Here is a 17167-nt window from a genome sequence, read left to right on the forward strand (position 1 = left end):
ATATGATAATATTGTTAATGTCCTTCTCCCCAACATGACAATAAGATCCATGAGAACATGAGTAAGACCAATTTTTCCGACCAATGTCTATCCCAACATCCAGTTCAGTGGGTGCCTAGAATGTGGTTAAATGTGCAAAACATTTTTATGGGAAAAAATGAATAAAAAATAATTGTTATCATTATTATCAAGGAGTACTTAGGAATGGATCAGTACTAGTCGCTTGATATGTCCCAGGTTATTGTCGATGTAAGAATGTCCAAACCAATAAAAAAATTTTATAAGATTTTATTTGAGCCAAACTGACAACAATTGCTGGGACACAAGATCTTCAATGCTTTAGAAAATGACAATTCTGCAGTTTCTTTTATGCATTTGAAATTAAGGAGGAAACATAAGAATAATTACATGAAGGTGGGAGAAGACACAGCAGGGACTGGATAGCAGAGTAGTTAACAAAATTATGTTCTCTCTTAGAGTGGTTACCCATATTTCAAAGGTGTGTTAACCTAGATGCACAAAAACAATAGACAGGGATTGCTTAAGGCAAAGAAACCTTTTACTAAAAAAGTTATATGCCTGGCATGTGACTACCCACCATGATCTGCCCAGTTAGGAATTTATGAGCAAATCACCCTGTGAGGTTATTTTCCATAGAACCCCTTTTTTGTCCACATAATGAAATTCTGTGAACAGTGTTTTTGAACAATTGAGAACACCACATTCGAGATGCCTCTCTTTCTCTGTTATCTTTTTAACCAAGGCTGGTTTCAACCTTCTGTGAAGACTATAGAGTGACAACTCTTTTGCATACTATATTAAAAGTATCTTATTATGAATTTTGTTTTATAGCTTGTACAACTGAAAAATTAGAACAACAAAAAACAAAAGCAAAAAATTCCATAGAGGCATATCTCATAACCTGTTATAATAGTAATATGAAAAAATTTCTTCTTTTAACCTTTTCACTTTACATGGTGTGAGCATCTGAGAGATTGCCCAGTATGGTAGGAGTAAGTCAATGGTTCTCAAAATTGAACATGCATCAGAATCACATGGAAGACTTGTTAAAAAACAGATTGCTGGGCTAAGCCCCAGAGTTTGTGATTCTGGTGTGGGGGCTTGAGAATTTGTATTTCTAACAGTGCTGGTGATACTGATGCTGCTAGTCTGGGGATCACACTTTGAGAGGGTAGTTGCTGGGAGGGAATCTTGCTAAAACTAGGTTTAATACCAGACACATTCTTGGTTGTAGTCATCTCGAGAAAATTATAAATGGTTGGAAGAGATCAATTATCAGAAGGTGTTATATAACATATTTTATGCAATACATTATTAAATAAGCATCTTGCCTTATTACTCATAGTTTTGTTCTGGTGTTTTTTTGTTTTGTTTTCAATTATATTCCTTCAGGAATTATCTTGTTTCACTTTCTAATAACTAAAATTCTAGGGGGTGTGGAGGGGGCCTGTGGTGTGGTGGGGGAATATCTAAGTTATTTTTGTCCTAAGAATCACTTCCATAGCTTTCTGGTCCTCAGGCAAGTCATTTATCTTCCTTAGTCATAATTCCCTTACCTGTAAAAATGGTATCTAAGTGAATTACTGTGAAGATTAAATGAGACCCTGAACGGAAAATACTTAGCACCAAAATGGTCTGTAAATGGTAGCTGCTGTTTTCACTAATTTACTCATTCAAGGAAATAAATTCCAGTGGTCCTAGGACCAGTGACTGAAACTACTTAACATTTCTAACACACTAATTTATCACAGCAATAACCCTGAAAAGTCAGTTATGTTCTAAGTATTCTGCTTACTGAAGCAGGGAACTGTTTGATCTGGAAATTTTGGCACAGGGCACCAGGACAGGGTCTTCCAAATACACAAAGTTATAAAGAAGAATCAGCTGGAGCATAATTTAAACTACAGGTTCCTGAGCTCCACCCCAGACCAACCAAACCCGTCTCCAGGGGTCAGGCCTAAGAATCTTTTAAATAATCACCCCACGTGATTTTTTCTGATCAGAGAGTTTCAGAAACATTGAAGGGACCTCTCACTCCATTCTTAATGATGGCTAACGTAAGCCCTACATATCATTTCTATTTATTCATTAAGACATTGTTTACTAGAAAATTTCAGAAGTCCTTTCTGTCTCAGTAATTTTGGGGTTTTTTTTGAGTTGAACTAAAGTCACTTGGAGAGGTCACCTGGAAGTGGGTTTTTTGTTGGTGGTGGTCCTTTGAGACGGTTCTCAGTGTTTTGAGTTAACTCACCCTTTCAAACTAGTCGGGCCCTGTGCCTCATTTGTGAATTGCCTGCCTAATGCCTCCTCCCTCTTGAACTTCCTCCTGCAACATCGTTCTGGTCTCTCCCTCAGGTCTAGCTTGTTTGTCCCTTAATTCCATTTCTCGAGTAGAACATTTGGTGTTTTCCCAGTTCACGACGCTTCGCTGGAATAGTCAATATCCAGGGATTTTACAGGCTGACTAAAACAGTTTGTACAGAACAGCGACGCCGGGGCCGACGACTGGCAGCTAAGACAGCGGAGCGTTTCCTGACTCTGCACAACCGCCCGTGACCTTGAGCTAGCGCCGCCGGCCCGCTCCTTCCCCGCGGCGTCAGGGCAAGGCTCAGGCTGGACTTTGGAACGGAAAGGGGGTGGACGGGAATGGGGAGGGGGATAGGCTTCATAAGCAGGCGAAAAGACCCAGAAGCTATAAAGCGGTTGTTTTTCCCCTTCTCGAGGCGAATCCTTCTAATTCTTGAGGGGTGGGGGAAGGGTGGTTAGGAGCGTAAAGAGGAAAGGGCTCCAGACAAAGCGTGAGAACTCAGATGGCGAAAAACGGGCTTGAGTGAGAAAATCGGAAAGAGGGAGGCGGAGGGAGGACAATCAGGTTAAAAATAGAAATGCATCCTCCGCAGGACTCGCTCTTTCCAGCTCCACCCTGGGGCCGGAGCCGAGCCAGGGACTCGGGGCCGCGGAATCGCAGCGGTCAGCCTCCGCCCCGCCTCCCGGACCCGGTGACTGGGGTCGGGGGCGGGACGTCGGGCAGGCGACGTCACCGCGCTCCCCACCGCCGCCGTCGGGGTTTTCGCTGACGCACAGACCCCGCCCCCTCCCTCCCTCTTTCCCTCACTGCCCGAGCGCGGGGCGGAGAGAGCGCGTCAGTCGGCCGGATCGCGGACCTGTCTGCATTTCAGCCTGGGGCTCGCTCGCTCCCGGGAGCCTCGCAGCCTCGTCGGCGGTAGCAGAAGCGACGGAGAGTGCCATCAGCGGGCCCTCGTGGCGCCCAGTCGTCCCTGCGCGCGCCCCGCTCGCCTTCGGAGTCGGCTCTACCCGCCGCCGGTGGAGGCGTGAGGCGACGACGGGCGAGCGCCGCGAGCAGCGTTAGCCGCCGCGGCCTCCGGTCCTCCCTCCGCCTCCTCCTCTGCCCCCCCTCGCTTCCCTCCTCCCACTTCCCGAGCTCCGGCGTGTACCGGCCACGCTCGGTGCTGCTGCAGGAACAAAGAAGTACCCCGCGGCGGCGGCGGCAGCGCCACCCCCGGCTGAGGCGCCTACCTGCTCCCGGCCCGCGGAGGCGGTGGCTCCAGGGCGACCGGCTCGCCCATCCCGGAGGCCTCGGTCCGGCCCCACTGCGCCGGCTTCGCGCGCAAGCCAGGCTCCTGCACTCCTGCCCACGCAGGGTGAGTGGTGGGGCGCTGGGGGAGGGTGCCCGGCTGCTCGTGCCGGGCTGGGGGTGGGAGCGGGGGGACCGGAACACCACGGAACTCCCGCGGAGCCCGAGCGGGCCGCGGATGGCGGCGTCCGGGGGAGGGGAGACCGCCCGCCCGCTCAGGAAGCACAAAGACGGAGGATTCATCCTGTCGTCGTGGCCCGAGGCCCGGCTCCCCGCGCCCCCGGCTCACTCGCACACATCGTCAGGGGAACAATACCGGGCGTGCGGCCTCCGGGGTTTCGGGCCCCGGGCCTCCCTTGCGTAAGTCTTGGCCGCCCTCGGCGGCGGCGCCCGGCGTGGGCAGCCCGACCCGTAGAAACAAAGAGGCCGTGGCGGCGGCCGCGCCCCCAGCCCCCGCTCGCTGCACCCCCCAGCTTTCTGCCGCCTCTTTGGGGAGCCGTTCAGGGCAGGGGGTCGGCGCGGGGCCGGCAGGGTGAGGGACCGGCCTGTCCTGTGGAACTGCTGTTCTGCATGACTCAGTGGTTTTTGGAGAAGGCCCTGCTGGGTTTCCCGAGCGAGGCCTGTGCTTGGCGGGGCATGAGGGTAGGGTTGGGGGACCAATGGGACCCGAACTTGTTCTAAAATCCGCTGGAACGTGGGTGAGGGAGGCTTTGTCGTCGTGTTTTAGGTTTTCCAACGTCGCTGCTTTTCTCGCCCAAGATCTCTTTCATGAAGGAAATGGAGCACCTTCCTCTTTGTTTCATGCATTTAGGCTGGTGAACGTGAAATTCTTTGCTTTCAGCGCACTCCTTGGAGCTGTGTTTTGGGAAAGGCCCAGGTTATCTTTATGGATTGTGAATCCCTCCTAAGAATCTGGTCTAAGGACATACTGCTGTAAAGTAGTATATAGGTCACAGAGCCCCTGTTCCTAAATCTGTTGTTCGAGTAATTTACAGACTTAAAAAAAAATCAAAATGAATTTCTCTTTATTCATTTTAAAAGTAGAATTTCAGAACTGAATTAGTGAAAATGTTACGATTTTATATTTCCAAGGTTTTTTTTTTAAATTGTCTCCCAAAAAGGGATTTGTCGTAGTTTGTTCTCCCCTATTTTCTATTTAAGGCCCGAAATTAAGTCTGGAAAGGAACCTTTAAAAATCTCACTAATCTACTCCGCTTAGCAAAGAGCGAACTGATACATGGAGAGTAAGGACTTGCCCAAGGTCACTGGCTTAATTAGAGGTAGATTAGAGGCTAGAACAGGTATCAAATCCAGGTGAGTGGGTATTCTTAACGTCTTAACATTATGTGCACCTGTAAGAACTAAAATCTATAGGCGTAGAAATTATTTTATTATATTTGAGGCTGGAGAGTGTTTCAGTTGCATGCCCAGGGGTTTTGGGGTTTTTTAATGCTATGAATTAGGAAGCCAAAACTATAAAAATAAACATTTCAGCTATACCTGATGGAGCTGCCACATGAATGATCAAGTTTCTATCAACTTCAAAGATACTAAATAGTAATGGTACTGTGTTTTTCTAAAATACTGCCAAGTAGGAGGGAACTGCAGTACCTAATGGCAACCCCCCCCACCCCCACCACCAAATTGCCACTAAACGTGAAGATTCTTTCTGACCGTGAAGCTCTCTACTCTACTGTGCTTGGTTTCTACTGTGCTTGGTTTCTATAAACAAACCCTGACCATTTTGGCTTCATGAGAGATTAATGATGCTTGCATTTTCTTGATTGAATTTGAGATGGTTCTCTATCCCTCCCTACATTAGAAAAAACTGTAGCAGTCTTAATGGCATCATTTTGTTTTGTTTTCTTATTATATATTAGATGTATGAAGGCTGCATCCTTAGTTCTTGTGGTCGTGTAGGAGTTGGCAGGCTCTGAGATATAAATAGAAGCTGATTTCAGAGGCCCCTGTTGACTAGGCTTTATGTGAGAGCCTCCATCCAGCTCAGCCTGTCACATTGCAGCCTTGTGACAGGCTGAAGCGCCGGTCCATGTGATCTAAGCTTCTGAAAAATATTAAGGCAAGCTGTGCACATGTGATGGCATTTAAAAGCTGGCTTTCTGGGTAGGAAACAGTCTACAAGATGAGAAGCTATGTAGAAGACTAATGTCCTGGTGTCTAAGAGTTGAAAGCTATTTATACTGAATTGAAGGTAGCTGTGTTTTCTGAAGAAGGAAAGGTGGAATACGTTCCACGGTAAAGTGTGTGAAATCATTGGATGATACTGCCCCACTTTTTTTTTTATATAAAACAAAAGATTTTAAGAATCAGATTAGTTAATAATCTTAATGTTGGTTGGCTCATTTAGGCCAATTTACTTTTAAAGACACTGTCAAATGACACTGAAAGTTATTATTAGTATATGTGCTGCCAGAGCAAGCGCAACACTGAAATTGTGAGCTAACATAATTTTTAACCTGGGTTCAAGGAATAGCCCAACTTTTGTTTAGGGTAAAGTTTCACACACTTTGCATTGTGGGCATGCAAATAAATAGATAATGTATTATTTGAAGAATTTTTTTTTTGCCCACATGCTCACATTTTTAAAAACCCAGCTGAAAGTGTTTATTAATAAACTTCGTAAGTGATGTTGAAATGTTTACACTACTCTGTTCCAAAATGAGTCAGCTAAATTCCATTTACTATTTAAAGGGACAGTGTCAGCTAAATTAGTACTGTTTGAAGTAAGTTGTGGCTCTTGGTCCCTCCATACAAGTTTGATTGGCTTGAAAATGGTGTCTTTTTACTAACAGAAGGAAAGATTACTATCATTTAACTGGTGGAATAATTGTCAGGACTCTGCCAGGTCAAAATTGATTTAATCTTCCTCCATCCTTTTTATAATTTTGTTTATAAAAATAGCTAATACTTGTTAAAACATTGTTTTTAATAACTCACCAAAGAATGTTACCTCTAGTATGTGATAGTTGGAAAAAGCCATACGAAATTCTAGGAGATGACAAACTCTAGCTTGAAGTACTTTTCCTGCATTTTTAAATGTTCATAACTTAATCATAAGTGATCTCCATTATCAATATTAAGGTACATTTAGCCCACAGTGACCACAAGTTAGAGCACATGATCTTTCTTTGAAAAAGTGCTCTCAAGTATGTTTTACATTCATACTTATTTTAAAGTGACATGGTGGAAACCTTCACATTTTTCTTAAATAATGTGTACTTTCTCTTAACTCTGAGGAAAATTTACCAAATTTAGCCACATATTACTATATTTGTGCTAATTTTAACAAGACTTCTGGAAAAGCGAGAGTATTTTATTGTATAAAGTTCTTTCTGGTAGCCTAACATTAAATATTAACCACTATTAAAGGTTGTATATTTATATTGTTTTACATTGCTATATTGAAATTAAGCTTTAAAAGGTTTTTTGCAATGAGGAAGATAAGCACTTGTTAAAAGCTTTAATAGGTGGAGGCTTCAGCTGAGAAATTTGTGGCTGATAATGTGCATTGCACGTTTCCAGGCACTGACTTTAAAGTACTCAATCCCTGATTTCACACCTCAAATGTAGACCGTAAAAACCTAAGCAACTTGACCCCTAACATAAAGAGCTTCACTTTTTGATGCCACTGTAACAGGAAAGGCTAGATGATCTACCAGCTATCTTTTCAGTCTGCTATGAAGGTGTTGCAACATTTTAAAAGTACAAATGCTCTGCCTCATGGAGAAATTGTTGAATTACTAGAGGGACCCAAGTATGTTTAGGTGTTAATTTTAGGACAGCTTTAGAGCTATATCCAATATGCATCTGGTTTAAAGAACCACTGGTAGATCTCAAGAATCTAATTAATTATGATTAGTATATTTTTTTTCCATTTGCAAGTTCATTTATTTTTAACCAATGTACAAGTGAGCAGAAAGTGACTTAAAGCTATCAGTTGCTCAGATTGATTTAAACATAATTCTTAGGCAGAGTGACCTTTTCAGAAATTGAAATAAAAAACAATAGTGATAGGTGAAATAATACATTTTAATGTTTAACGGAGAATTTTTTTGTCCTTAAGAATGTTAAGTTATTATAATTCATTATTTATCAAGCTAAAACAATTTCTTTCATGCCTTTTGTTTTATAAAGGCGGCAACGAAACAGTTTTCTTGGCCTACTGTTTTTAATAATTAATGCAGTGGGCCTTTGTTAGAAACAGACTTGGTGTTTAAAATAACAAAGGTACACTGGTGACCATCATACTGATTTAGTGATTTTATTTTGGTTCCATGCTGGTTTCTAAAATTTTGTTTTTGTTTTGTTTATAGCAGAAAAATATGGCTCAGGAGACTAACCAGACCCCAGGGCCCATGCTGTGTAGTACAGGATGTGGCTTTTATGGAAATCCTAGGACAAATGGAATGTGTTCTGTTTGCTACAAAGAACATCTTCAGAGGCAGCAGAATAGTGGCAGAATGAGCCCAATGGGTAAGTTGTTTCCAAGGAAAAACCCATTTGAAGAACTGGTGGACAGAAAACATAGAGCCAAGAATTGAGGCCTAAGACTGAGAATCAATGCTGAAGGCCCAAGGAGGAAGACCTGAGGAAAGCTTGAAATTAAAGCAACATCCCAAGTACTTGGCATGACTACATCAGGAATGAATGACTATCTTCAAGCATCTTCTAGCTTTTTCATTTTCTTTTTTGAGGTTTTGTTTCATACTTGTATTCACTGGATATAACTTTTTAATAGACATTTTTGTTTGGATACTCACTTAAGTGTAGGATTCTGCAGCACAGTGAAAGTGCTTAAATCACTAACCTAATTAAATGCAAGTATTTGTTAACTTATTAATAGTCTTAATACTGAGTGTAGTGGTACTTTGTTTCTTACAAATCCTTCTTTTAAATAGGGACAGCTAGTGGTTCCAACAGTCCTACCTCAGATTCTGCATCTGTACAAAGAGCAGACGCTAGTTTAAACAACTGTGAAGGTGCTGCTGGCAGCACATCTGAAAAATCAAGGTAAGATTGAGCATTTCGTGATTTTTTTTTTTTTTTTTTTGATAATACAGGGAGGAAATAAAGACCTATGGTATCCATCCATACAATTATAATTATGAACATTAATATAGAATAAGGATGTTAATATATCAGATGCCCTTGGCTTTGCATGTGTTGCCCAGTCAGGGATTTCAGTATCTTAACATTATGATCTTACAGGTCATTGAGTAAAGATGTATATTATAACACACACCATAACACCCCCAAGGATGCTGTATTTGAGAATGCTGTGCTTTTATTTCCTTGTAATTGACATTTAGGGATTGTAGTGAATGAGGCTTTGCAGACTATTGGAATGCCACAGAAGGCATTTTGACAAAGCTTGCCCCTCTTTTGCCCTTAAACAAATAACAAGTACAGCTCAAAATTCTTAGTTAGCTATACATAGTAACCTATACAAATATCCAGCCTTGGATTGATGAGCCATTTATCAGATTGCTTTCTTTATTCACAACCATTTGTGCTGGGCATCCAATATCTTTTTAAAATTTTAGATTATTTAGCTCCATTTGATCATGTTGAAAATAATATTTAAACTTGAACTGACAACTTACTATCTCACAAAGAAATACCCTTAACATCTTTAAAAATGTTTGCTTTAACTCAAAATAGAAATGTGCCTGTGGCTGCCTTGCCTGTAACTCAGCAAATGACAGAAATGAGCATTTCAAGAGAGGACAAAATAACTACCCCGAAAACAGAGGTTTCAGAGCCAGGTATGCTTTTTGTTTCATACTAGTTCAGTTCTGATAGTATGAGAAATGGTTGGTGGAGAGAGTCTTTCCTTCCCATCAAAAGACCAAAGAAGAGAGACAGCTTATAAAATAACAGGCCAAGAAAGAACCACTGTCTTTAAAAAGTGTAAAATTGTCACTCTACTCTCTTCCTCTTTTGTCTCTGCCCTCCCTTCCCCTGCATAATTCACACCCATAAATCAGCAAAGTTTGTAATTTGGAGACTGGAAATATTAAGAATTTAATGAACTTAAAAGGTGGTTTACTGTCATATTTTAAAGGTATCTAAATCATTAGAGAAGCTATATAGCTCATCAACCTAGAAGAAATTATCTAGATTAAATTTCAGAGCTATGAAGAATTCTATAATCAAAAGCAGTCACTTCAGTCTGGATATGGTCAATATTGTGGAAAATATTCAAGCAAAATTACACACTGAACACCTTTCAAGTCGAAGTGTTGGGTCCTATATTTTGTGGGAGCTTAAAACTCTGTATGGAAAAGTATTTGTGGTTTTCAGTCATGTCTTTGAGTCTGTGCTTATCTTACATAGCTCAACCAGAGGTGCTATAATGTGCCAGAAGATTGCCTTGTTTGAATTATCTATGCTATGCCTAGAACAAGGATCTGTTTACTCTATCTATAGTGCACATGGTTTGTTTTTGATCAATTCATTATTTCCCGGTAGTGTTGACTGAATACAACATAAGACTTTATTGTGAGGAAATAGTGTCAGTGGATATGTAATCTACTTTGGAGGCTTGCTTTTGCTAATATCACATAGCCGAGCTCATGTGAACTATATCTCAATTTATAAAGTAAGGTGAAAATTTTTAAGTTGGGCTGGTGAATCCATATTTGATATTTTCTTAACCCTTTCCCTGTATGTCTTAGGAACCACTGTTAAGTTTTCGGATGTAGCTGAGGAAATGATTGTCACCCCTCTCTGCCCCTAAAGATTATTCCCAAAGATTATTCTTTACCCTCATACCATCAGGAAAAATTATATCGAGGTTATCATAGTAGATTATTAGGAATAAGTAATAGGTGAAATAATCTGTCTAATATTAGGTTCTTAATCTCACTGGATATATTACTAACGCAGATGAGTTATAAATTTGGGAGGAATTTTAGAGTAAGTCGTTATTAAACCAGTTGGCTTTCTTCTAGAGTTTGGATTTATGCTAACATCTTTGGTGCTGGCCTATTTATCAATAATTTTAGCATTGCATACATTAATTTGTTATTCTTGAGGTTTGGATTAATAAAACTTGGAGTTTACAGTGCTTTCTGGTATAGCCGAATTCTATAAAAAAATTAAACTTGGTATTTTGGTTTAAGGAACTAATAGTAGTATGGGCTTTAATATAGTAATTTGCAATTTTACCTTCATATTGACAAATTCTATTGATGTCATATGAGAACTAAAACTCTATCTAAATTCCATATCTGTTTTAGATAGTATCACAAAGTAATTAGAAGATGTGTTTTTAAAAGTCTTGTTTTGCTTGTGGAATCCTAAATAGATTAAAATCAAAATTTCATGAATACTTATCCTAAAGACAACATTTGTTAATCTTTCAAAAGAAACTTTAAAAAATCTTCCAGATTTTCTCCATAAGATAATATAAAGCACTTGTTAAAATGGCAAAATAATTATTGTGAAATTTTAGTATCTGAACAGAAGTTAGTGATTAATGATTTGAGTATTGTCAAAATTTTCTGGTTTTATCAATGCAATCTTTTTTCTATCAGTATAAAACCAAAATAACATTTTTTTTTTTTTTAAACAGTCAACTACCTCAGAAGTTGGCAACTTTATTTACTCAGTAGTAATGAATTCTGATACCCCTAATTAAGACTTTTACATTTAGGCAATTGTAATACAGAAAAACCGAGCACGTGACCAACATCTCTTAGGTCTTCAAAAACTTAGAATTAAGATTTTGTTTCTCATTACCAGAGCGAGTTTAAAGGAATTTGAGTAGAGTGATCATTTTACAGAATTTAGAGAAACAAGTAGTAGTGTTATAGTGATTGACAAATAATAATCAGATTTGAAAGTTCTGATGTTAAAAGATTTTATTTAAAGTACATGTTTTTAAGAAAGGCTGAAACATTTTCACTAAGAATCTTAACTGTTTCTTAAAATTTTTTTTTTACTTAGATTATTGTCAGCCAGTGAACTCTTCACAAGTTTGTAATTTTTACCCTTATTTTTCAGTTGTCACTCAGCCCAGTCCATCAGTTTCTCAGCCCAGTACTTCTCAAAGTGAAGAAAAAGCTCCTGAGTTACCCAAACCAAAGAAGAACAGATGTTTTATGTGCAGAAAGAAAGTTGGCCTTACAGGTATTACAGAACACGTTAGCCAATCTATATTTTACTAGGATTCAACAAAAATCTCCTCATTACTCCCTAACGGGCTGGTTGGTTTTACACATTAAAAAAAAATAACCTGATTTTCAGGAATAGAAAGTTTCTCCAGAGTGGGCTAGAAAGGAGGATAGTGGGGAAAAGTTGAGTTTGATTTCCATTTGTCTCCCTAATCACATGAAACCCTTTATTCACTTGAGACCTGTGAATTACTTTCCTTTATTGGACTGATAAAAATTCGTCCATCCCTTTTAATTCTTTCATTTATTCTCCTGGGGAAAATATAGATGAACTACACAATAAGCACCTACTTTGAGCCAGGCACAAAATATTCCAGATACTTTTTGTTTCCTTTAAATCTCAGAACTCTGTGGTTGTGTTTTTCTAGTTTTCAATTGAGGAAACATTACCCAGTTAATACATGGTAAGAGTAGGATTTGAATCCAGGTCAGTCAGTCTGACTCCAGAGCCTTTAATTTCTACCCTGTATATTGTCTACAGGAGTTTATGGAAGGATAGTTATTTGAATTTCTCACCACGTTGAAGAGGTTTAAAAGCTCTTTCACAATTGAAAGTGATAGATTCTATCTTTTATGTTGTAAAGAGTCCTGAAAATCTGGTTCCTTTTTCTATAGTGAGTAAGGCTATTTTTTTCCTTTTAATTGCTGTAAGTTCCCAAGTGACCCTACTTCCTCTCGTGTGTACAGGGTTTGACTGCCGATGTGGAAATTTGTTTTGTGGACTTCACCGTTACTCTGACAAGCACAACTGTCCATATGATTACAAAGCAGAAGCTGCAGCAAAAATCAGAAAAGAGAATCCAGTTGTTGTGGCTGAAAAAATCCAGAGAATATAAATTACTACTTGTGAAGAGACTGAAACTTTGTTTTTATTTTAATATATCGTAGGAAAACATTAAAGAGCAGATGCATGGCCATTTTCCTTTGATGTTCTCCAGAGTTTTACTTTATACTTGTCTGTCTTATAATTGATATTTTAGGATGTTTGGGTGTTTGTTACAGGCAGAATTGGATAGATACAGCCCTACAAAATGTATATGCCCTCCCTTGAATAAAATTGGATGAAAATCTGCACAGCAAATTGAGTTACACAGATAATAGGGACAAAATTTAGTTCCCACGTGCCAAACAAAGTAATGAAATCTCTGCATGTTTGCAGCATATCTGCCTTTTGGGAATGTAATCAAGGTATAATCTTTGGCTAGTGTTATGTGCCTGTATTTTTTAAAAAATGGTACACCAGAAAAGGACTGGCAGTCTACTTCTACCATAGTTAAACTTCGCCCTGTTTATTTCCACAACATGTTCTTTGGAAGCAGGAAGAAGGCTATAAAGAGGATCAGACCTTTCCGTGATACCAGTGTTGGTGCCATGTGTAATCCTGGCTAATTGGTCTTCTAAAACCTGTCAGATAAGACATTCTATGAAAAGGTAAACATGGCAACTGGTGGTCATAAGAGTAAAACCATCAAGCAACAGGGTCTTGAGCTATCGCTGAAGATTGTCGTGCTGGCCTGCACCAGAAGATGTCTGCATTACTCTCATTGCTAAAAATGTGTAGCACAGAACTGCACTAAGATTAATTTGTTTACAAGAAGAAGTTAAAACTCTACGTTTGTTTTTCACATGCAGCAGCTCTATTGAATAACATGCATCTGAATTTTAAGTTGCAAAGGTATCTGAACAGTTAATTTTTCATGTGCATCTTTTGTTGAATGTTTTGGTTCAAGAAAGAATGTTTAAAGCTTTTTTTAAAGACTTCAGTTCTTAATGTAACTGTACCCTTCTGCATGGAAAATCATAACCAACATGGCTGCAGTAGACTTAGTGGTATCCAGCACCACTTGCAGAGGGCTGCTTTATCATATTAATTGTACTTGGGTGTAGGACTCTAGTGTTCTTGGGTGTATTGCATGGGCTGCATTATCTACAGCATTGTACAATAACAACTAGAAGAGGCAGTATACTTCACTGATGCTTGTCTGGTAATATCACTTCTGTGTTATAATGGAAGGTTTTCTGTGATGTATGAAACTTGTGTTTTTTATATATAAATGAGTATAGTTAGATTAGTGTTGTGGTAATGCCTGTTTTCATCTGTAAATAGTTAAGTATGTACACGAGGCACTACTTCTGATTTATTGCAGTGTTCAGTCCTAGTTTTTACTTTTAAAGCATTCAGTTTGGTTTCAATTTTATGTACCTTAGTTCTGAGTTAGATCTGCAGATGTGTACAGATAGTTCATATTTATGTATTGCACATAATCATGCTATTGAGCATTGATGCTATATTGTATTATGTAAATAATAAAAGCCATGTACAGAGGGAAACTTCCACTTGTTCATTGGGTTTTTAAGCCTTAGTTAGAAATCCTTGAGGGGGATAATTAGAAATATGGACGAGAAGAAGACTTCTTAGTTGTGTATGTAGATAGTATGGCTTTGTGGTAATTACTTTTTTTTCCCATTGCCATCCCTGATTGTGTTCAAGTGAGAACCATGAGATGAGTTTTTTGAAACATCTTCAAGTATGATACATACTAGACAATTTGCTTTTGAGGAAATGAATAGGCACTTTTAGGATCAAAACAATCTTAGCACTTAAGTGAAAGGAAAGAAATTTAAACAATGCGACACCTCCCTTTTTTTTTTTTCTTTAGATTTCACTTTAGGTATGACAATTTGTATACAAAAACAGGCATAAGCATAGTGTTGTTTCTTGTGTGATTCTAAGGTAGAGATGGATACATGGGCTTGGTCTTTGCAGATGTCATGTGAGATAGCAAGGAATAACACTGACGTTCTGACTTTGCCCGTGGGGTAGCTAAAGCCAAGAACAGAACCATGGCTTCTCAATGACAGAGTTTGAGATAGAAAACTTATCCTGGCTCATTATCTTCTATCACAGCTCTGTGTGTGTTTCTACTTTTGCTTCAAATGGGGAAAATATATATGTGTAGAAGTCCATATGATGAAATAAGGAAAGTATTTCCCATGAAATAATGAAGGATGCTGAAGAATCACTATTGAGTTGATAATTATGATATCGAGGAGATAACTTTTAGTCAAGGTTTAAAAAGACATTTCACCTCCCAGTGCTACCTCTGTCAATAAATATTTGATAAATTTTAAATCTTAAAGTTTTGAAATCAAAGGGTGATGTGGGGACAAAGAAGACAAATGGGGAGATGATGGACTGTTGGACTTCATTGGTCTATACAGATCTTGAGTAACATAAGAAACACCAAGAATGGATTTGTCAGGAGCATCAATTGGGGAGAAGGGAGTCAATCTGTAATGCAGCTGGGAAGATTCAATTCTACCTAGATTTAACATTCAAACCTGAATATTTATCTGGCAAGGCTAAAAATGGGCTTTAGCTTTGGAATATACTCAGATAAGCATTTAAGAATACGCCGTGTTTCTTCTTAAAGATAACCTTTGCACATCCCCACTACAAAAATGTTTTTCAAGGACACACCCATGATAGGAATATGCTGTTATGACTTTGGGCTAATTTTATCAAATCTGTTCCGTGGTGGGCTTTAATCTGTAAAATGAGCCTCGGGTTTTAAGATCAGGTGACCTGACAGTGCAGATGACTGTGCAAAGGAAAGAACTCAAGCGGTGTGTGGTATAGTGGTTAGGATAATGGACCCCGGAACTGGGCTTCATCTCTTAAGGGGATGGTACATAGTATTTCCTATTAAATTTGTTAAAGGCTGTAGAGCACTTTTAGGTCCACAGCAAAATTGAGAAGAAAGTACAGAGATTTCCCACATGCCCTCCCTCAACACAGGTATAGCCTCCACGATTGTCAACATCCCCTACAAGAGTTGAACATTAAAATTGATGAAACTACATTGACTCAATCAGCCAAAGTCCATTGTTTACAGTTCACCATTGGTATTACACTTTCTGTGGGTTCGGACAAATATATAATGATAACTACTGATCATTAAGTTATTATATGGAATAAATCTGTCCTGCCTATACCTACACCTCACCCCAACCCCATGGCAATTATTAGTATTTACTGTCCATAATTTTGCCTTTTTCAAAATGTCATATAGTTGGAATCATACCTTTTCAGACTGGATTATTTTCACTTAGTAATAGTCACAAGTTCCTTCCATGTATTTTTATGGCTTGATAGCTCTCTTTAGTGCTACATCATCCATTTTCTGTATGTGCCACAGTTCATTCATTCATTCACCTACTGAAAGACATCTTGGTAGCTTCCAAGATTTGTCAGTTACTGAATAAATTTGCTATGTGTATAGGTTTTGTGTGAACATTAAGTTTTCAACTCCCTTGAATAAATACCAAAGGTGATTTGCTGGATTGTGTGGTAAGAATATGTTTAGTTTTGTAAGAAACCGTCAAACCGTATTCCACATGGCTGTGCTATTTGCACTAAGTCTTAGCAGCAAAGTGTGAGAGTTCCTGTCATTCCACATCTTCACCAGCATTTAGTGTTGTCAGTGTTCTGGATTTTGTCCACTCTAACAGGAGTGTAGTGGTATCTCACTGTTTTCATTCATATTCGCCTGATAACAATGGAACATCTTTTTGTATTCTTATTTGCCATTTATATATCTTTGCTGAGGTGTCTGTTAAGATCTTTGGCCCATTTTTTAATCTGGTTTTCTTATTTGAATTTTAAGAGTTCTTACTGTGTTGTTGGATAATTGTCCTTTATCAGACGTGTGTGTTGCAAATATTTTCTCTCAGTCTATGATTTGTCTCATTCTCTGAGCTATTTTAATGTCCTAGAGTAACGATTTCTAAAACTTGGAAAGAGAATTATTTGAGAATAAACAAGATTAGTTACATTAAGTGTGTATAGTGAAAAGATAAAATTTCCAGTTTAAAGCGATTAGAATGATTTCCGTAAGGCTTTCTTTGCACATGTCTGTTAAATGAAGTTCTTAGCAAGTAACTAAAAAGCAAATGTCTACTAAGTAATGTAATAGCACATGTTAAGCTGATTACTGTTGTAAAATTTTAAATTGGTAATATACTTTCAGGGTTCCGAAATTTATCGATATACATTGAGAAGCAAAGCCTCTATCAGCCTGTCCCGTATCGTCTATTCCAAAGACACACACACATTTTAGGTAACTACCATAACTTGGAAAGGTTATTTTATCTCTTCCACATCACGTAAAGCTTGACTTAATTTGCCTCTTGTTTGTGTAATCGTTTGCAAAGTTGTTATAGTGATTTTTGTCCATAAATAGTAGCTTACAATTTTGGAGAGAATGATGGGTGTAGGTGCTGGTTGATTAGCAATAAGATTATGTAGCCTTGAACTACATAGAAAGGTTTCTGTGAGTGAGGCAGCAGGTAC

General features: G+C 39.0%; 1 protein-coding gene across 1 annotated transcript; it reads left to right on the forward strand.

Annotated features, from left to right (window-relative positions):
* The first annotated feature begins 3136 nt into the window (after window positions 1-3136).
* On the forward strand, window positions 3137-14145 carry ZFAND5 (zinc finger AN1-type containing 5). The gene is made up of 6 exons (XM_011371263.2): window positions 3137-3683; window positions 7951-8110; window positions 8536-8647; window positions 9299-9402; window positions 11645-11770; window positions 12502-14145. The coding sequence occupies exons 2-6, from the start codon at window positions 7960-7962 to the stop codon at window positions 12648-12650; spliced, it is 642 nt and encodes a 213-aa protein (XP_011369565.1). The 5' UTR covers window positions 3137-3683; window positions 7951-7959; the 3' UTR covers window positions 12651-14145.
* The last annotated feature ends 3022 nt before the right edge of the window (window positions 14146-17167 follow it).

Source organism: Pteropus vampyrus, unplaced genomic scaffold (assembly GCF_000151845.1).
Source record: "Pteropus vampyrus isolate Shadow unplaced genomic scaffold, Pvam_2.0 Scaffold186, whole genome shotgun sequence".
Classification (NCBI taxonomy): domain Eukaryota; kingdom Metazoa; phylum Chordata; class Mammalia; order Chiroptera; family Pteropodidae; genus Pteropus; species Pteropus vampyrus.